The sequence below is a fragment of the Mugil cephalus genome, chromosome 11 (assembly GCF_022458985.1).
Source record: "Mugil cephalus isolate CIBA_MC_2020 chromosome 11, CIBA_Mcephalus_1.1, whole genome shotgun sequence".
In the NCBI taxonomy this organism is placed as follows: domain Eukaryota; kingdom Metazoa; phylum Chordata; class Actinopteri; order Mugiliformes; family Mugilidae; genus Mugil; species Mugil cephalus.
The window spans coordinates 22648864-22670947 of NC_061780.1; the positions used below are offsets into that span (position 1 = coordinate 22648864).

The window sequence follows — 22084 nt, forward strand, 5'->3', positions numbered from 1 at the left end:
CACAATATGAGGAAGAAGTAACGAAAAGAAAAAAATATTCAGGCCCCCCTTTAGTGGTCTAGCGGAGTCCAAGCCTCAGATGGTTTGTGTTAAGCAGGTGGTCATGATGCTAAAGTTTATCGGCTCTTGTCAAGGACCGTCTGATAACTAGTGATGTGCAGACCGATACTGAAATATCGATGCTCCCGATACCAGGTCGTTATGCTCTAAAATCGATTCTCAAATCGAAATATCGATACTTTCGATACTACAGTCATGGAAATTATTGAGTTGTGGCAACAAAACAAACCTCGTGAAACCACAACACACATAAGGAGACATTTATGATGAGACAGAGGAGGAAGAGCACAGAATCGGAATTTAGATGCATGTTTTAATTTTATAGTTGTTGTTAATAGTTAATCAATAATCTATTTTATATGGTCTTTTCATTCAGCATTTTCACATATTTTGTGTGGTTGTGTCTCTGTTTGGTTTTTATGTTGTTGTATTAGCTCAGCTCTATAGTAAATGAGGCCACTGCCTCAATATACTTCTGAGTTTAAAATAAATTAAAATAAATTACTCTGTATGTCTTGCATTTATTAGGGTATATTTACACACAGTATCGGGATCGGATCGGTAACGCCGATATCGTACCGGAAAGGAAATCGGTGGTATCGAACATCACTACTGATAACACATTTTTGCTTTTATCCACTGAGTAATCACCTCTGGTGGATACGATTAATACTTTTTTTTTAAATATATATATACATATATATATATATATATTATATAAAATATATATAATATATTATATATCATATATAAATAATAATAATAAATATATAATATTCTATTCCCTTGTGTTATTCTTCCTGTCTGTTAGACCTCATCCTGGTTACACACAGGACTTTTGTTCAACTTGTTCTAAAAGCAGAGGCAGAGAAAGACAGCGATGACGCGTCACAGAAAAGGGAGTTAATTGCTTATACCATCCAATATTTTAAGTCTCAAACTTGTACTTATTTTAGCTCAAACTGGTTTGTTATCGTCTCTTAAATGTGATCCTCTGACAGGTATACGTGGTGAGGCAAGGCTTCTTAAAGCATAAGGTAAGGTTCACATTAACAGTCAAAAGTAAATAATTCCAGAGTGTGAAGAATAGTTTATTTAAAGCATTAAAACACTAAAATTATAACATCTATCAGTAAACGATCACACTAAAAACTTCCTGTTCTCCTTGTTCATGGAATCCTTTCAGCACACAACGTCCGGGAGTTCAAGATGCGAACCTGTAAAATAAATAAGAGATGTCAGATAACAGATAAAGACAATTTTATGCAACGTTACATCATCCTACTTCTGCACTGTAAGAGTTTTAAAACATGTCTTTGTCCGTTCAAAAAAGAAACAGCACAGAAGACACAGCTGACGGCTAAATAGTTTAAGGTGCACATTTCTCATTTCCACAAGCGATCACCTGTTTTTCTTCAGCAGACAACACACCTCGTGCCGCCACCACCTGGTACTGTTTGTGCTTCAGGCTTCTGGGGAACTTCCTCATGCGTCGGACGGCCGTGGAGACCGTGTCCCTGCTCAGGAGCTTCCTGGTGTCTGATGTTGAGAAGCCGGGATCCAGAAGTAAGAGGCACAGGCTTCCATTCTTCTTCTGCTCTATGCCCACGATGGAGCAGCTGTGACCTACAGGAGAACACAGTTTACATGCAACAGAGAAAATCAAACAACTGACGGGAACATGTTCTCCTCCTCCTCCACACTAGGTGGCGATATGTGTCTTGTCAGCAGGTTAATATTCCAGTTTACCTATTATATAATATGATAAACAAGAGTTGTTCATGTGTCAGACAACAACAAGCTGGATAATAGTTCAGCTTTTTTAATCTCGTACGTAATGTGTGCACAACTTATGTTGCAGATAAGATGCGCACTATCCCTCAGGTGCTTCTTCTACAGGTGTGTTGTGTACATGTTTTTGCTCTGGGGTCATACGCTGGCCCATGCATACACGCATTGTCCAGCAAAAGTCCGATTAAGTGTATACATGCTGGAGAAAATCGATTTTACGTTACCTGAGTGTCTTAATTAGATAATCCAGTCCAGTTGTCCAGTTAAAGTCGGATTAAGGCAATAATTTGTTTTTTTCACATGCACAGATTGGTCGACTGGTTCATTAAGTCAGTCATTAAGTTTGGCCTGTAAAAACTTCTGTGACAAGAAAAACAAATGTTGCAAGGTGTTGTTGTTGTTGTGTACCTTGGTACTGCAGGTAAAGTGGCGGCAGGGAGGTCTGGATGAGTCGAGGTGGCAGTCTGGTGCCACTGCTGGACTGACAGAAGTACTGTTTCACCCATTCAAACAGCCGGGGATGGGTGTCGTCGGGGCCCGTTGGCGTGTGGAAGTCGATAATGCGGGCACTGAAAACACATAACGGTAGAAGTTTATTTAGTGACACATTTGTTGGACCTTGCACAAAGGAGCAGATGCAGGTCCTGCTGATGGGTTGAGGACCTTCTACCTGCCCTCTCAGAGTTAACTACCTGTCTCCTGGAGTCTCCTCCACGCTCTTGAGAGTGTCCTGAGAAACAACAAACTGTTTGCAAATAGCACGTATTGATGTCTCAGAGATGAGTTGGACTACCTGTCTACCTGTCCCCTCCAGTGCACCTGTTGACAATTTCATTAGAACCAAAGCCGCATGTACACTGATTAACAATCCAATAGCTGTCAGCTATTCTTCACGCTCAGCTCTCCGAGGTTTCACCTGATTCGCAGTGAGGTAAGGAGGACGTAGATCTCAGTGGCGCCGATCCAGGCTCGTGTTCCCTGCAGCCGCTGGTTGAAGTGGGATGCACCTTGCGGGTCCAGTCCTTCTTTCCAAGCCTTCTCGACCATACTCTGCACCTGAGGAATACTGGGTATTGTGTTCTCTAGCAGAGGAAAGGATCACTATTGTTAGAAAAAAGTAAGTGCAGGTTTGAACAAGTGGAATTTAAGACCATTGTGGGTTAAATTTACAACCTACGCCAAGTACATAATCAGAGACCAGAGTTACTTTAAAAATAACAACATGTATTGTCATTCAACTATCAGCTCCGAACAGGTCTCCAGGTTTCATTTATAGTTTCATTATTTTGATTTCTGTGTACTGCAAATAGTTATGTTTATTATAGTTATAGTTATATACACTGGCATAACAATATAACCACCTTAATCAGAAACACAAGGAACATTCACAGAGTTTTTAGGTCTGATATTTAACGCAGTGTGACGGTGCACCTTGTAGCAGCGGGGAATACGCGTCTAGTCTGTGCAGCGAGGAGAGAAGCATTTGGAAGTTTCTGTATCCACAGCCCCAGCCTTTGTCCCCCGCTGAGGAGCAGAAGTGGTCGGTGTCAGCGCTCAGCCACACATGGACGAGGTCTCTGCACTCGGCCTGGTAGTGATCGTACAAGGCTCTGGTCACGCCTACACAGAGGAAGACAACGACGCATTCATTCACGAAAAAGTATTCTTTCAATATTAATAAGACATTAAGAGAGATTAAGTAGGGACCTCCTACTTACTATATGTGTTCTATATTAAACGCATCCTAGTGCTGTTTATAAATACACATTTTTGTTAGCATTTTGCATTCAATATTATGTATTCAAAAATTACACAGGTTCACATATTAATTCTTTAAATATCAAACATGTAGGGTGGCCATGGAACTGCCATAAACATAAACATAAACATACCTAAAAAACACACTGAAAATATGCAACATGACAGTGACACTGCTGCAACACAATTGCTGTTCACCATTTACAGATCGTTGCTATAAAAATAAAAAGCAAGTGTGAAAGTGCTTCTGGCTTGGAGACAGTAGAAATTGTTAATGTTTATGAATTAACTGCAGTCTTCTGTCACATAACACATTATTATTATTATTAAATGTGGTTTTAATGGGGACATACTGCAGCCGAATGCTATGAATGATTGAGATGGATACAGAGTCACAGGTGTGCGTCAGTAGTGTCGTGCTGCAGCAGAGTTGTGGCTGCACATTGACCTCATACCTTGTGTCCTGGTTTTGCCGTCGTCCACCCCCGACGCCATCATCTCCATCATCTCCGCCCTCTTACAGTGGAACTCTGCAGGGGTCATGACGCCTCTGGCCACAGCTCCCTCCATCGTCCTCTCCGTCTGCCTGCGGTAGCCCCCCCTGCCATCCAAACCAAACTGCCTCTGATCAAAAAAAATAAATAAATAAAAATAAAATTGGAAAAAATTAATACAGAATCTGTTCTGGTGGTTTTAATTATTGTTTGTTTGATGTAGGAAGGAAAAACTGGACCATGGAGCCACAGAAGGAGGTGGCCTGGTATGATGACTGTTTATATACGTCCATAATATCATATGGATTACATGTGTGTTACTTAGCAGCATGCACTGATCAGGCGTAACATTATGACCACCTTCCTAATATCTTGTGCCTCCAGAACAGTTGTGACTGTTACTGAAATACAGCAGATATTTAGTATCACGGACCATAAATGTAAAGTTCTGCACAGTAGAGTCCAGACCTGCAGCTTCTTGAACTCCTCTCTCTCCTGCTGGGCCTCCTCCTGCCTCCTCCTCTGCTCCTCCTCATGCTGGAGCTGCCTGGCCAGCTTCAGGTCAGAGTCCAGGCTTTCTGCAGCATCGGATCAAACGGAGGAGACAGAACAATGCAGTTTGCTCAGGTTGTTGATCCGTGTCAGTGTCTCCGTTGTGTCGAGGTAAAACCCTGTTCCTTTTTTTTACAACTCTGTATATTTTACTCATTCTGCATGCACCTAATGTACATTATGTGCACCTACACAGCGGCACACGGATGCCACTCTCCCCTACGAAACACACCAGAAGGTCTATTAGAGCAAATGCATTTTAAATACATCGATTCATGTCAGGGGTTTATAACTTCTGCCTCGTTCATCACGAAATTCAACTTAAAGTAAAGGCTTAATTACATCAACCTTTAAATTCTGAGGCAGTCCAGCAATCTTTGTATCATAGAAATACATCATTTTGTTCAGTAACAAGAACTTTGTGCTTATTTTAATAACTTTGCGCAAGAATTTTTGTCAAGGGAAAAAAAAAGGTTAACCCACTGACAGACTTTTTTTCTTAATACAAGATGATTTAATTGAATGTAAGAACATTTTGCTTCTTTCTTGTAATGCTGTTTTTGCAATGTGTCCTTTCCCCCCTTGTTTGCAGCCTCATCATGCTTGTTCTTGTGAAGCATGCTTTTTTTTTTCAAGTTTACACTGAATCTGCCAGCTTTAGTTGTACCTCTCTAAACAATCTTGCATTTTGTACACACCGCTCATGTACCAGCAGGCGTTTTTCCAGTTTCCAAATAACTGCAGACTGTATTTCTGTTTGTGGGATTTATTCTTGGGCAGCCTGAGAAACGGAACTGTATTTTATGTGCTGAGAACAACAACTGAACAGTGGATGTGGTTATAAAAGAAGCTAAATCTCAGGCTGAAAAAAAAAAGTACCTTCAGCTGAGCTCTGCTCCTGCAGATGAACCTCAATATGCTCCTGCAGGATGAAAGGGCTACTGCACACTAATGGACACATGGGGCAGGAGAACAGCTTCTCTGGAATAAATACAGGACAGTTCAGTTATATGCTTGGTTAAACATTTAAAATAGGGTTTAGAAAAACTGCAAACCACCTCTTCTGGGTGAAGCCTGTGGATGTTTTGGTTTGTGCTCAGATCTGACGCCGTGATTGTCCTCATTACTGCTCCTGGGAGACTTCTGAGTGACGCATGTGGGTGTTTCTTCAGCAGCTGTATCACAGCTGGCCGCAGCCAAGCAGGACAGAGTTTTTGTTTTTGGCTTCTCGCTCCCACCGGTGTTTGTTCCAGCGGAGCGGCCGGAACTGGATGTGAAATCCCGTTGGCCCTGGACTCCGCGCTGCTCCTCTGGATGCGCAGATGTGATGTGGAAACAGAGTTCATCATAGGACACTCCGGACAGGGAACACAGAGGACAGCACATGTCGTTTTCCAGGTGGCTCAGGAGGAGATGCGTCTTCATATCCTCTTCCAACATAACCACTTCACCGCATATGTCACAAGTAAGCATTGTTGCTGCCTACAGACGCAGACTGGTATCACCTCTTTCCTATGGGAATAAGAATTAAAATGATTAGAATTAAAACATGAATTTGGTTAAATGTAAATACGTTGAGCATTGATAAGCATCTTTTTAAAAAGCGAAGCTTTAGTCATGAATGATTTGGCTGTTTTTTTCTCCTTGAAGGCATTTGATCTGCTTTTAATATACAGTAATGTGTGTTTGTGTTATATTTATCTCCAAAAGACACTTCTCCCCAAAAAAGAAAATGTACGCCCGTCTGCTTTTTGCATCACGAAGATAAAACAGAAGACTTTTGGGAAAATGTTTTATGAACCGATGAAACCGAAGCAGATGTTTTTTGGGTTCAAATGAGAGGCGTCGCGATTGGAAATGAAAAAAACAAAACAAATCAAAAAAATACTGGATCCCAGCATCAAAGCCTCATCCTGTCCGTCAAACATGTGGGTGGTGAAGTCCTTCGTTGGGCCTGTTTTTCTGCCTCTGGACCAGGACGGTTTGAACAAGAAAATGTCAGGACATCTGCACATGAGCTGAGTCTGAAGGGAAACTGGGTCAACGGCCACATGAACACAAGTCGTTCAAAAAAAGGAACAGTTAAAAGAAAAACAAGACGTCTTGGAACAGCCAAATCAAAGGATCTTAATCTAATAGAAATGTTGTGGGAGGATCTGAAGAAAGAAGCTCATGTGAGGAAACCCAGCAACATGTCAGATATGAAGCGGTTCTGTGCTCCTGAATGTGGACAACGACCAAGGACCTGGTCATTGACTTCAGGGGGAAGAGGACGCCAATGGAGCCCATCACCATCCAGGGTCTGGAGGTGGAAGTAGTGGACCGCAAGTACAAGTACCTGGGACTCTACATGAACAACAGACTGGACTGGAAGGACAACAATGATGCTGTGGACAAAAAGGGTCTGAGTAGATTCTACTTTCTGAGGAAGCTCAGGTCTTTTAATGTGTGCAGCGAGTTACTAGAGTCTTTCTACCGGTCTGCTGTATCGAGTGCCCTGTACTTTGATGTGGTTTGTTGGGGGAGTTGTACCAGCAAAAGGACATCAGTAGGATTGGAGATGGAATTGGAGATGTTTGTCTAAATGAGGACACTAATCTCCAACCTGGACAACCGATCCCATCCACTACACCAAAGCACCACCAGAGGGGAATAGGAGCTCATTCTCCAGCTCCCATAGTGAACGCTGCACAACTTCTTTCATACCCTCCTCTATCCAGCTGTGCAACTGTTCACCTTTCTTTAACAACTAAACTACTATGACCAACCAATTTCCCTTGTGGATAATTGAAGTCTGTCTAAGGTCTAAGTCTTAAATTCTTCATGGGAAGTCACTGGAGATGTCTAGCTGATGTATTTTTCTGCAGATACTGAAAACAAGTACTCATATTCTCTCACACCTCATAGATACGTACAAATGATTTAATTTCTTGAGTAAATTAATGCACGATTAAATATTTTCACCTCATTTTTTTTATGGGTTGTTTGTGTGTATTCTCAGGTAGTAGACATTTTTATCACGTTACATGAACCATTGAAGGTAGTTTGGAAGATGCTGTGGCATTTATGAAGTTCCAGGCTTGAACACACACATAACATATACAATGCAGTTTATTATGTCACAGCATTCTTGCAACAATGGTTTATTTAACCTCAGTCTTTAGTCTCAAAGAACAAGTGACAAAATAAAGTGGGACTAAGCGGATTCTTGAAGGTTTTTTAAGAAGCTACATTATCAAACCATCGAAAGGTGTGTTAGAAACGTACTTACGTTTAAATCCAAACGAAACTGGAGAGAATAGAAACTGAATGAGACGAGCAGTTGGTTTCTTTCTTCTTCTTCGCCTTGTTATTTGTGGTGTTGTTGTCAGGTTTGGTGCCACTGGGCGCATTACTTCCGCCTGCAGGATAGGAGGGTTTACTACATCCACATTTTACATAGTAGTTTTGTAGTTCAGATTACATTATTGTCCCCCAATGTTGTGCAGCAGATAGAATAGTACAAATCATATACAATCACACACACGATAAAAAGATTGCTTACTTTTCAGGCATTGTTGAAAACAATAAAAAGCAGTAAACAGTGGGTGTTATCTATGGATATTTATACAATAAAGTAGAATGGCACAAAAGAGTTTTTATATCTGTTGGTTCTGATTCTTCCGTCTCTACTTCTTGTACAGTTTTCTATTTTTTTCCCCACTAGATTTCACCTATATTTTATTTTATTTTATTTTATTTTAATCTTATTTTATCTTTCTTTTACTTGTGGTTCGTTAGAGTTTTTTTATGTGCAACTAAGCTAGATAGATCCCAAACTGCGAAATTTCACAGTTGTACTTGACACCGCACATAATATATAGTATTAAAATTAAATATACAAAAAAAAATGGAAAAAGCACAATATATTATATACACAGTATTTACAATAAGTGAATTACGTAACATAAGTGAATACAAATAAATTAACTGCAGTGAAATGAAATGGATTTACAACCAATAACCAAAAACTAAAATATTTACAACCAATAAAAAAAAAATAAAAAAAACATCCAGAGAGTTCAGAATCTGACTCAGCTTTATTGGCCAAGTATGAATACACAAAAGAAGAATTTGCATCAAAACACAGAACTTAAATAAGCGTAAAATGAAAAAAAAAAAAATGTAAAAAAAAAAAAAGAAAGAAAAAAGAAAGCTGTTAAGCATAACAGCTGAAGGGCTTGAGGCAGGAAAGATTTCCTTAGCATTCGTGATCAAGCAATTTCCCTTGTGGTCACAATGTTGTGGCCGGTATGTGCCTGTCATTGTTTTTAATACTAACCTGCCAGGGGCAGTAATGCGCCCAGTGGCGTCAAAACTGCCCGAAATATGAAGGAGAAGAAGAATGTCAAGGGTGGAGAACGGAGTGGGCATGCGCACTGCGATCAGAGGCGTTGTTGATGCGAGGGAATCTTGGGAAAATTAGCGGAACGCCATTTTGGTCTAAGGGACAGTTGCGGAGCTGCGGAGTCGGTCGAGTTTAAATACTCGAAATTTCCAGGTACGTTGTCTCTTCTGTGTGAGAATCGGTGCAATGGAAATGCGTTACAGTGAACTAATGTTGCTGTCATTGCAACGACATGCACGGACATTACATCCGGTGCGATGCGGCATTAGCTCGTCACCTAGCCGTGGGGCTAGTTTATTAATTGAGCTGGTGTAATTACTCACTCAAAATAAGGTTAGCCCATTTCTTTCTTGTTGTGCCTCGGGATGGAGATGAGAGCTACAGACACACAGTAAATTAAAGTGCTGGTGAATAGTCATGTTGAGTGAGAAGTGTCTAGTTTGCTTGCACTTGTTAGCCGTGCAAGCTAATACCGCAACGACAACACGATTAGAATCAAGAATCAAGTCTTTAATGTCATTGTGAGAACATAACGAAATTTTGCGTTTTGCAATTTCTGACTTCCGCCTTAGATGGCACACACATCATACACAGACATTTAAGTAAATCACTTGCCAAAAAAATTACAGAGAAAATGTAAATAATGTAAATAAAGTGCAGCTTAGTGTGAGTCCTCGTCTATGAAATGTTGTGTGATTATTTTCCTGTAGACGACTGGTTGTTTGTTTTGTTTATTTTAAAATATATATATTTGCATAAAGTATACAAAGAACAGTCATGCAACGTATACGAAGAATACAAGAAGAACAATAATAATAAGGAAACATATAAGCGGAAACAAGCCAGGGTCACATTGTGACAAACATTTATACTAAATTAGTTACATAAAATATTGTCCTACCAAATGTTTTCATCACACTCTGATGTAAATGACCCAGTGTCAACAATAGAAGTTATTAATAAATGCTGCACAGTTTTGAATTGTTTTGCATCTTCTGTTAATAATTCTTTTAGGGAAGTGGGAATCCACATATAGATTAAGAAGCACGCACAAAACCAAAGTTGTACATTTGTTTCTCTGCATCATTTTCCTCTGGACTTGCTCTCGGAATCTGCAGATTAGACTTTGGCCTCTGTTTTTTTCAAATGTGGCTAAATTAAATCTTGTGTTATTCCAGGCAACGTAATCCATTTTATTCTTTAAATCATATCAGCTTTTTTTTTTTTTTTTTTGCAATGGATACAATGAAGCTTAAAAGCTTGTGAAATCCTCAGACATTTCTACATTTCTGTATAAACATAAGAAAACTCAGACTTATGAAACTTAAATATTATGCTTGTGGATTCATTTTTTTTTTTCAATAATTCTTGTTACCTGATCATTGAGTTGTAAAAGTAAGTTGTTTTTAGTATCAGGTGTGACCCCTTTGTTGAGCGATAACAGCGTCTAAATGTTTCTGGTAAATTCAGATCAGTCGTCTCTTGGACTTTGAGCTAATTGTCTTGCAGTATGACCCATTTGTGAATCTTAAGATTCAGCTCGGACAGATGTCCTGATATTTCCTTTCATAATTTTCTAATATTACTTTGACAGACTTTATTTGTCATTTAGATTTCCATCAAAATCAAGTCTAAGTCTCATATAATTCTCAATTCAGTGGAAATGAATGTGTTTGTGTTTCAAGTCAGTTTGGTGAAATTTCTGAAAGTACAAGTTGAGTTTTGACTCGCACTCACAACTCATCTATTGCTTTACTTCCGCTTGAGTTTTGCACGGCCAGTGTTTTGTGTATGTTCTTAATTTTTTGTGTAGCAGTGACAGAACGTTGCTGTAACAGATGTGTGTAACTGTTTTAACAAGTTAACAAAACTGTGGACGTTTTATCCTTAAGAATAAAATGTGGTTAACACTGATGATGATGATGATGATGATGATGACGATGACGATGTCGACATTCGATAAATACACGTCAATCTTCCTGACTCCTCAGCCATCATGGCAAGTCCTGGGAAAGACAACTACAGGATGAAGAGCTACAAGAACAAAGCACTGAATCCTCAAGAGATGCGTCGAAGGAGAGAGGAGGAAGGGATCCAGCTCCGCAAACAGAAAAGAGAGGAGCAGGTAAACACTCACACACACATTGAAGATTGTTTTATGTCATAGTTCTGAACCATAGTCAAAGTTACAAGGCTGCTCTGTCTGCAGCACAAACGTTGCTTTCCTCTTTCTCCTCCTCCTTTAAATTCCTGCAAACCATTTATTGCTGGTTGAGGTAATTGAAGTGTTACCTGTGCACCAGTGTAGGAGTGTTACTATAGATACGCTCAAACATGCTGCAAAATGCAGGGCGAGTTACCGGTCATTGATTAACATAATCAGCAAAGTGTGAACTCGCAGGAAGTGAAATGTAACAAATGTTCAACAATAGCCTGGCGCTGTAGCTTTAATACACAAAACAGGGCTAGCGTATTTTTAGTGCTCGCAGCAAAGTGGTAAAAATATAAACTGGAGGCTTGTCACGTGACCTCGACCTTCTGCACCCGCAGCTGTTCAAGAGGAGAAATGTGTCCGTACCTTCAACTGATGAATCGATGCTGGATTGTCCCATCCAGGATCCAGACATCAGCTCCACAGTGCCTGTCACAAGTGTGAGTGTTGGTTTAACGTGTTCTTTCTTCTTTAAATTTATTCGCTAGTAATCTGACATGAACATGATAAAGTCTGGATAGTTACCTTATGGTTGATTGTACAGGATGCAGTCATAACGCCGGATATGATTCAGATGATCTTCTCCGAAGACCCAGACCACCAGCTTATTGCCACACAGAAATTCAGGAAGTTACTCTCCAAAGGTTTGTGTTGAAACACATAATTTGCATAATTTAGGTGAACTAGCAGTTACTGAGCTCAGTGTCACACTGAACTAAACTGTCCTCTGATCTCTTTTAGCACATTTGTTAATCCATCTTTAAAACGTTCTAAGTAGAGATGACTTATTTTCTCCTCTTTTTATTTTTTTTTTTTTTTTGCAGAGCCCAACCCACCCATAGACGAGGTCATTTCCACTCACGGTGTCGTGTCTCGTTTTGTGGAGTTTCTGAAGAGGAGTGAAAACTGCACACTGCAGGTGAACATCTCAGGACACAGCACAGGCCTGTGTGCATGAAGCTACGATTAGCTCAGTCACTGGGAGGCCTGAACTTTAACCGCAATCTATTCACTGGCTACTGGAGTTCAGTTTATTGGCGCTTCATGTGATGGCAAACTACGTTACAACAGTAAGCAAGTATCGACTGCATTAACAAGATAGGAGAGCTGTGTGTAGCGATCTCCTTTGATTGGGTGTCTTAAAGAAACAGGTGACCCTTTCTAATCTGGTGAGGTGAGGATTGTAATGACTTTGATATAGAAGCAGATTTAGCATCTTTGAGGCAGCTCCAGTGTTTTATCCTCAGTGTTGTCATGTGTGATTCCCTGTGGACACAACAAATCTTCAAACGCTGCTGTTTATGGTTCTGATACAGCAGCAGCAGCAAAACTGATTGCGTTTGTTTTTTTTCCCACAGTTTGAAGCAGCTTGGGCATTAACCAACATCGCCTCTGGTACCTTCCTGCACACCAAGGTGGTGATCGAAACGGGGGCCGTGCCCATTTTCATTGAGCTGCTGAACTCTGAATACGAGGATGTTCAGGAACAGGTGAAATCCGCTCCAACATAAACAAACTTAATAACGACACAGGGTTGTTGTTCTTGCACATGCAGCCTGGTACAGTCAGTGTGCAGCGCAGTGGAAGCATGTTGACTTGTGTGTTGCGTTACAGGCAGTGTGGGCGTTGGGGAATATAGCCGGAGACAACGCTGAGTGCAGAGACTACGTGCTCAACTGTGACATCCTGCCGTCTCTACAGCAGTAAGTGTCCTTTTCTCTGTTTGGTCTGAATCCATTAAACACGTGACATGTACTATACCCTACTTTCTCCTGACTAGGCTCCTCGCTAAATCCAACCGCCTCACAACAACACGCAACGCAGTCTGGGCCCTGTCGAACCTGTGCCGAGGGAAGAACCCACCTCCAGATTTTGCCAAAGTGAGTGCTTTCGTCCTTGACTAAATTTACATACTCATTTGCTTTTATTTTGCATTGCACCGTTAATTCCTGTGCGGTTCATCCAACTCTGATATTGAACTACCCTCCGTGTCTTTGTTGTAATCGTGCCAGGTGTCTCCTTGTCTCAGCGTTCTGTCCAGGCTTCTATTCAGCAGTGACCCAGATGTGTTGGCTGATGCTTGCTGGGCTCTGTCCTACCTGTCTGACGGTCCAAATGAAAAGATCCAGACGGTCATAGACTCGGGCGTCTGCCGGAGGCTGGTGGAGCTGCTCATGTAAGAAACTGACGCGTCCTCATTATTGGAGAAGAGTTGTTTTTATTAGCTTTAGGCTGAATTGTGAAGATACATCTGAAATAAAATCCTTATCAGGGCCAGTGTTTCTGCAATGTCATCTATATACACTGTGTACACATTTCTTTCTTTTTCTTCTGTCTCTTATAGGCACAGTGACTATAAAGTTGTGTCTCCTGCTTTGCGTGCAGTGGGCAACATCGTAACAGGAGATGACATCCAGACTCAGGTAGTAGAGGTTTTGTAACTCATTCTGAATAATCTAAATTTAATGGATTAGTCACCTTTGCAGGACAAGGATGGCGCGTTTCAGTGTCGTAGAAAGCTCATGTTGTGTTTCTAAATGGCACACTTGGAACAAACTCCACAAGTGTCTCATCACATTTGAACCCGTTTGTATCAAAATGCGTTATTTCCTGCACTTTTTCCACAATTTACCTGTGAATATCTTCAAATTAAAGCTGCGCTGTGTGCGCTTTAGTTACTATAAACACTGTAACCTGAATATGAACAGCTACAGTACGTCTCCCAAACATATACACCGATCAGCCACAACATTAAAATCACTGACAGGAGAAGTGAATGACATTAATCATTGTGCGACAGTTTCATTCTTCTGCTGGGAAACATTTAATGTATTCGTCTACTTTTTGTCATTTCAGGTAATCTTGAACTGTTCAGCTCTGCCGTGTTTACTCCACCTTCTCAGCAGTCCCAAGGAGTCCATCAAGAAGGAGGCGTGCTGGAGCGTGTCCAACATCACAGCAGGAAACAGAGCTCAGATTCAGGTAATGAATGACTGCTTCACCTGAGTGTTTGTACACACGATAATAAGAGGCTTTTACTGTGTGACTGACAACATTTCTTCTCAATACCAGAATGTGATCGATGCCAACATCTTCCCAGTGCTTATTGAGATCCTTCAGAAAGCCGAGTTCCGTACAAGGAAGGAGGCAGCGTGGGCCATCACTAACGCCACCTCCGGGGGAACTCGAGCACAAATAAGGTATTTATGTTGGACCTCTGGTTCGCTGTGACGAGCTGAAGTGATGGTGAAATTGATGCTTTTCCACCTCCCACACACTTATTGCTGTAGACCAAATGAAATTATGCTTTGGTATTTGTTTATTAAGGAAAAATGAGCCATTGTTACATATCTGAGGCACAGAATTAAGCACTTTCTAGCCCTCAGGCAACCTTAGGGACATTTTTGTCCAAAATAGCCTGCTGACCTCAATAACACAAGCACAAAAAACATTTGATGCATAGGCCCTATAATGGGGAATTTATTGTTGAATACTAAAAATGACAAATTTGACCATTTTTCTTATGAATGAAACTCTAACATTTCAGAATAAATGATTATACTGTGCCATAGCTGAGACTATGAGAGCTGAGAGATTAAAAAATGTAGTTATAGTGGAAGTCAATGAGACAAGAGGGCAATAAATTTTAAATCTGATGCGACACAAAAACTAATGGTGCAATCAAATCAATATTTTAGGTAACTGGGTCAAATCTAAGACCGATCTGAAAAACATTCTCCAGCCACCCACATTAGTTTTACGGAAAATAGACAATTTTTCATGTTTTTCTTTTTTTTTTAAGACAAAAAAACAACAGCGACTTCAAGTAATCAAACTGGCATTTAAAGGGTTAAAATTCCTCCAAATGATTGATTTTTTTTTTTGTAGTTTTGTAAAGTGCTGAAGGGTTTAAGAGGTTTATGCAGAAATAATCTGGAAAAAAAATATTAATCAGTTAATTTTTTATATTTATTATTGCCGTGTTTGGACATGGACTTTTTCGTCCGCTAAGGACAGTGAATTAATGAGGTTCAGATGTCGTTAAGTAAAAATATCAGTGATTTGTCCCGGTCTGATCTTCACAACATCTTTGTTGAAGTGTGTGATGGCACAGATAATGGAGCTTTTTGAGGACTTGAGAAAAATAATTGTTTTTGGCCATCAAGCTGGAAAAGGTTACAAATCCATCTCTATACCCACAGTCAGACAGATAGTGAACACATGGAGATTTATGACAATTGTTACCCTCCACAGGAGAGACCAACCAACAAAGATCACTCAAAAAGTAAGAGCCATAATAGTCTGAGAGGTCACAAAGGAACCAAGGGAAACTTCAAAACAACTAAAACCCCCATCAGATTAGTTTAATGTTAATGTTCATGAATCCACCATCAGGAGAAGAGTGGCATTCTGTTTCACTGCAACAGGAAGCAACCTATTAAAAATTATTTCTTTGTTTCTGCAGATATCTGGTCTCTCTGAATGTCATCAAACCCATGTGTGACCTGCTGACGGTGATGGACTCTAAGATCGTGCAGGTGTCGTTGAACGGGCTGGAGAACATCCTCAGGCTGGGAGAACAGGAGGCCAAGAAAAATGGGACGGGCATCAACCCATACTGCGCTCTCATCGAGGAGGCTTATGGTACAGCTCTGCAGGACAGCACACATCTAACAAGCAAATACTCCACGAGACAGAACACTCAGGCTACACTGTCCATTAACTTTATAGAAAGCTAGAATACGCTTGTTGACAGCAGGCGATATCAGCGTCAGTCTCAGCCTCCCAGAACTTTCCTGACAGGGTCTGTGCAGAGCGCAATAAGTTAAAGCCAACGTCGTTGTTGCAGTCGTAGCATCATGATTTGTAGCAGCAGATTAGCAGTAGCAGCAGATTTATATAGCTGCATTTCCATTACTAGTTTTAAAAAGCGTCATCTCTGAAATTTCAATTGCACTTACACGTACATGTTTCCATTGAAAGGTGAAAGGAAATGTGAAAAAAGTGTTTCCTCTGCACTTTTGCGATAAACTTTTATATCAATACATCTGGAAAACCACCTCATGAGAGTGTAAAAGTGTTTTAGTGATTTTGTTTTTGTTTAAGTTTCATTTTTTTTATTGTGATATTCAGGATTTACACATTCCTAGAGTTAATGCAAACACAGCAAATGACAGAAGCCTGATAATTGCAGCTGATTAGATGGTCATGTTAATGGCTTGTGTTTGAGTAACTTTCATACTTTTTCTGTTCTCGTCTGGTAACAGAAACCAATATAAAATATAAATATATAATAGTGAATTCAGCTGTTTCAGAGGGTCTGTTCAGATCTTGCATTAATGAATTAATATCTAATTGTAAATGACCAGATCTGATCTAAGTTTTCTGCACTATGTGCGTAAATAAACATAATCTGGGTCGCAGTATAATATTATAACGCCGTCTGCCTGTAATGGATTTTTACTGCTGCTGCTAACAACCACGATCAAAGCTGCGTTATGTGCGTGCGTCAAGACTTTTCTATTCACACAGTAAATTATTATTTGCTGATTTCCACCCTGAAGTTAGTTAAAGCTTCAATATGCGCTTCAGTCTTTAGTAATAAATGTAAATAAAGACAGAGGTGAATGAGGAAATGGTAACTTATGATGGCATCAATAATTAACCACATTCTAACGCGTTATTTAGTGATAGAATCAGTCGTGTTAAATACTTTCTTTACTTTTTTTATATTTAGTAACTTAACAGCTAGAAGGACAGAATATTTTACAGGTCTCTCATTACTAATGAACACACATGATGTATTGTTTTCTTTTTCTGGTGATCATTTATAATAGCAGGGAGTTTTTTTCTGAATGATTGAGCAGGATTGAGTATAGATGTGTCTTTAATGTGACTCAGACCACCTTCAGATGTCTCTGAACCGGCCCTGAGAACCCCTTCCTCCACCCGCACCTCCTGTTTTACTTGTGCAACATATTTGTGTAGCGTGAAGTTCAAACGAATAAGAATCTGTGTTTATGTGTGTGTGTGTGTGTGTGTGTGTGCAGGTCTGGATAAGATCGAGTTTCTGCAGAGCCACGAGAACCAGGAGATCTACCAGAAGGCCTTCGACCTGATTGAACACTACTTCGGCGTGGAGGAGGAGGACGCCAGCCTGGCTCCGCACGTGGACCAGGATCAAGGCCAGTTCATCTTCCAACAACCGGAGGCACCCATGGAGGGTTTCCAGCTCTAACCCACCCTCCCCCTCCCTCGCCTCCACAGCACTTATCTTCCTCCTGGTGTGTAACCCTCCGCCAGAGACGGGCGCCTGCCGGCCTGCCTGCCTGCCTGCCTGCGTACTCTACTGGGGACCTGGTCACGTCTCCCGGCCCAGTCCCTCCCCAGAACCTTTCACTTCTACTTTGCCTTCACAGCTCAACTCTAGAGAGTGAGATTTGTGAATATGGAAATGGAAATTGCGAGGCCCCTCGTTACGCTCCGTTGATGCCATTTGTTCGTTTTGGCTTCCTGCTCTTTTAATTTTCAACATCTAACATGATGCTCATGGTGTCCGTGTTACAGCTTGTGGCATCGATTCTTTTTTTTTTTTTTTTTTTGAATGTGAAACTACCTCTACAGTCTTCAGAAAGAAAGGAAACAAAGGAGAGGAAGGAAGGGAGGAAGGAGAAAAAAAAGGCCTGTATGAACACACAAAAAATAAAAATGGAAAAGAGTGGTGTTCATGTTCGGTGGCTGACCTGTCAGAAGCCAGAAGTGCAGGCAGTGGAGGTACATAAAACACTAATGTGTGTCCGGTGTTTTCTGGGGTGGGTTCGCTCTCGTCTCCTCTTCGTTTTAAAGGTTTAAGGGGGCGACCCGATAAAGACTCCACGCCTTTTATTTATTTGTGCATCTTCTGAGAAGTCCGGAAGAGCGCCCTCTTTCTTTTTTCCTCCGACCACGGCTCGGGCTCGGAGCGACCCGGAGGATGTAACCATGGAAACTGGCCCGAGTTAACCGTATGCTAACGTCTCTGCTGCATATTTTTGAATGTCTTTAAAGCTGATTTCAGAAAGCGTCAGTGTCAGGGCAAACGCAGCGTCTCTGTTACATATTATTCCTCGTGTGGAACGAGATCCGTTTCAATCCTCTAGTTTCGTCATTCTGAACTAGCAAAGTGAAATATCTCAAATTAACTTTTTTATTATTATTATTATTATTGTTATTCACCTGCAGTCGTTTTCCTCGTTGTGATAAAGATTTGTAGAAGGGTTTTTGTATATTATATATACACGTAAGGACGCGTAAAGGAAGCATTTAAGTGGCTTTGGGAAAGTGTGATATGCAAATTTATTTTGTTTTCGTCTGGCAGAGATGCGCAGAAATGTGTAGATGCACCCTCGATAGTTTCCGTTCTGCGTTTGGCTTCGTCTCCTCTGAATATTAACACTTCAGTTTAATATAATTTCACCATTTAAGCCGCGACATGGAAGGTTGTGTTCTCACTCATGGCTCTGCCCCCAAAACAATTTGACTCGGGGGTTTCTGGATATATGCTCATTTGAATCTGAACAGGAAAAAAAAAAAATGGGTCTGCGTTTATGTGAAAAATTTCGAAATGCAGAAATTACATCAAGCACAATCGTGTATAGTTTTCTAAGGTTTCAAATTTGTATGATTGTCAGTTGTATTGAATGTGTCATATATATAAATATATTTTTTTTTTATTATTATTATTAGGTTTTGGTAATTTTCTTTCTTCCCCTTTTTGGGAATTAATTTGCTGTGTTCCTGTGGCTCTCCGTAGAAAAATTGTGTTCAAATCTACACAGCCTGTATACACACGTGAATTACTGTAGCAGACAGACTGTGGTTTATGATGACACACACTGGAGGCCTGACAGTGAAGCTCGGCTCAGGCTCTCTGCAAAGATGCTGCCTCTTTGGTGTGGAGATGCACACTCATATGATGTAACAAGAATTAATAAATCGATCTGTTGGTTGCAGAACATTACTGATCGTCGCAGTTACTGTTAAATTGCATTTTACCCATAATGCTTTGCTGTTAATATTAACATACCCGGATCAGACCACAACATTACGACCACTGACAGGAGAAGTAAATAACATTTAAACCATCTTGTGACGCTTCAGTGGTCTGCTGGGAAACTTTTGCGTAGACATGCAGCACCGACCTAGACCAGACCAGACCCGACACCCCCACCCTAAACCCATGGCAGCAGTCATCCCCACTAGGATGCACACACAAAAACGTGAAAAGCATCACAGCGCGTTGACCTGGCCTCCGGATTTACTAGAACCCAACCTGATCAAGTATCTGTCCATTCTCTGATGATGATTCAAGGGAGACCTACACAATATTAGGAAGGTGGTCATAATGTTATGCCTGATCTGTGTATTTATGATACTTTGTGCAGGTGCACATCACATCATAAGATGCCTCATTACATTCATCATTAATGGAAAGACTATGTTACTACTACAAAAAAGACAATCCTGCATGTCCAACCTTTCACATCGTTTGGAATAATAATGATTATAGACACAAAAAAGGGGCCTGCAAGCAAATTCTTTGCCTTTTCACCGGCGGCCACAAAGACAAAAGAAAGTCAAAAGGAAACTGAGAAGGCCCCATCAGAGAAGACTATGTTTCATCTTCGGGTCAGACTGTCTTTCTCCTTTTCTTGGTCATATGGTCGCATTTAAATTTATCTCGTGGCCTTGTCGAAGGTCTTGGTCTCTGCTGCGAGTGAGCTACTGGTGGTGTCCTCACACACATAAGGACGCCACAGTATTAATAACTAACACCACATTATAAACCCACACTTTGTTTTTGGTTTTACCACCATTAGAAATACATTGCTAACACAGCTCAAAAAAATAAAAAAAAAACTTTACAAGAGATGATCCAGTAGGTTTAATCCCCTGTACATCAGTCAATTAAGAACTCAGCCAAACGCCATACATATTCACAAGTCGTCATAACCAACTTCATGATGCATTATGACAACTGGTTATGAATGATTATAATTTTAATCTGAATAGTTCATTATAAATATGTCAATTTCTGCCTAGTCACTTGTTCATTTTATGATGCATCATAACTACTTTGCTTTCTGCTTTATATCTGTAGCTACAAGTATATGTAATAAAGTTATAATAATGAATACATCTCCCTACAGCACACTGTTATAAACAGCCATGCAATATCATAAGTGCTATTTGTCAGCGCTAAGTAAAGTGACAAGAATATGACACTATTATTAACAGATATAAGTTACTATGAGTCATCAAAAGGTGCAATGAACCGTTTTTTAGTTCTTTTTTTTTGGTAATTCTTCTTAATTCTGCTTTTGAAACGCTGGGTTCTTAAACAAAGCGTAGCGATGACATTTCAAAAAGGCTTAGTCCTTCCGGATGGAGCTGTTGTCAAGTTGTTGTTGTTTTGTGTGTGTTTGTGTGTGTAGAAACTAATCTGCGATCTAAAAGATCGTACAAAGTTCTCAGCCAAACAAAAGGCTATAATAGCTTAGAAGATTACTGAGTGGAAAGAAAAATGTAAACTAATCTCTAGAATCAAGGGTTTATTTAAGCATAACATGTTCTCTGGCTGTAACTGCCTTCAAATACTGGGTCCATAACTTAATTACCGCCGTAATATATTCACCCAACCTTAAGAACCCCGGATCATCCATATACAATGTCGCTTTAAAGTATTGGAATTTTCTATATTTCTGTTTAAATGTAATGATACATCAGAAACTAGGCTACAGATGGAAAGAGTGTGGATTTTCAGTTCTGCATTCCTCAGAACTGTGAGAGGATTTCTAGTTTCTGTTGAGCCCCTGGGCTTGTGCTGGGCCTTCAGTCAACGTAGTGGTCCTGGGGAGGCCCCCTTTGTGTGCAGCAAATGGAAACCCAGTGTCATTCCATCTGCCCTTCTCCCCTCTAGCTCCTTTTCTAATAATAATAATAACAATAAAAGAAAAGAAAGGACGTGAACCCAAACGACAGGGATTTGGGCACTTTGTAATCCCATCAGGCACTTTAAGCTGTCAAAAGTTTCATCGTTTCTTGCTGCCCCGACCTGACGGACAAGTTTACACTAGGGGATTTTCACGCAGGATGAAACTCGATGACGAGCCACGCACCCTCCCACTCTGACGGGCTGACCGCAGATCGTTTCCATTCAGTAGGCTCATTGTATCGAATGTCACGTATCTGCTGCGTGAAGCTCGTTAAGTAAACCTCGCATTGCTTTGTTTTGATTCAGCCCGTTGGCGTGACACACGGTGACGTGCTGAAGAAGTGCTATTGTCGGTCAATATGCGACTATATTCAGATGTTAAAAATGTTGATCTGATGTGATGTAATGTTCTGATGCATTGTGCGTTGACTTCACGCCTCCCTGAGTGGCAAAAACATGGTGAAATGTATCAGTAAGTACAGCGAGACCAGGAAATCCGATCGAATTAAAGACAACTGGACTCGACAATGATTCATACGAAATAATGGATTTGGAAAAGTGGATTGGCCTCAGTTTCAGTTAGTTTCACTCATTCAAACATGCAGCTGCAGACTTTTTTTGTATTAATGAGATGATGAGTTACAGTTATTCTCATTGTCAGTGTCATATTGACAGAAACTATTAATATTATTATTATTATTATTGCACTATAAATTACCGTTTAATTTCCCTAGTTCTGAGTTTGACGACTCCGAAGCCAAGTTTGTCTTCAGAGTCTGTTTGTGAAGATTGTTTGATCTGCTGCTGCATCTGTGTTTGCACAGGTGTGGTGACAATCTTCACAAACAGACGCAGAA

At 40.5% G+C, this 22084-nt stretch overlaps 2 protein-coding genes and 1 long non-coding RNA gene across 3 annotated transcripts; 2 read left to right on the forward strand and 1 right to left on the reverse strand.

The window, feature by feature from the left end:
* Positions 1-1130: 1130 nt before the first annotated feature.
* On the reverse strand, positions 1131-8495 carry LOC125015790 (zinc finger containing ubiquitin peptidase 1). Its single transcript, XM_047597750.1, has 10 exons — positions 7927-8495; positions 5714-6167; positions 5535-5636; positions 4572-4681; positions 4065-4233; positions 3283-3471; positions 2768-2933; positions 2260-2420; positions 1466-1686; positions 1131-1277 (listed from the first exon to the last, which is right to left on the reverse strand). The coding sequence occupies exons 2-10, from the start codon at positions 6126-6128 to the stop codon at positions 1230-1232; spliced, it is 1581 nt and encodes a 526-aa protein (XP_047453706.1). The 5' UTR covers positions 6129-6167; positions 7927-8495; the 3' UTR covers positions 1131-1229.
* LOC125015792 lies at positions 5987-7620 on the forward strand. The gene is made up of 2 exons (XR_007113639.1): positions 5987-6120; positions 6366-7620. It is a non-coding gene; the product is annotated as an uncharacterized LOC125015792 (long non-coding RNA).
* A 534-nt stretch (positions 8496-9029) lies between the features above and the next one.
* On the forward strand, positions 9030-19253 carry kpna5 (karyopherin alpha 5 (importin alpha 6)). The gene is made up of 14 exons (XM_047599467.1): positions 9030-9195; positions 11034-11167; positions 11593-11694; positions 11799-11898; positions 12079-12173; positions 12613-12744; positions 12869-12957; positions 13035-13134; positions 13267-13430; positions 13599-13677; positions 14111-14236; positions 14327-14454; positions 15720-15898; positions 17305-19253. The coding sequence occupies exons 2-14, from the start codon at positions 11039-11041 to the stop codon at positions 17490-17492; spliced, it is 1611 nt and encodes a 536-aa protein (XP_047455423.1). The 5' UTR covers positions 9030-9195; positions 11034-11038; the 3' UTR covers positions 17493-19253.
* Positions 19254-22084: the final 2831 nt, after the last annotated feature.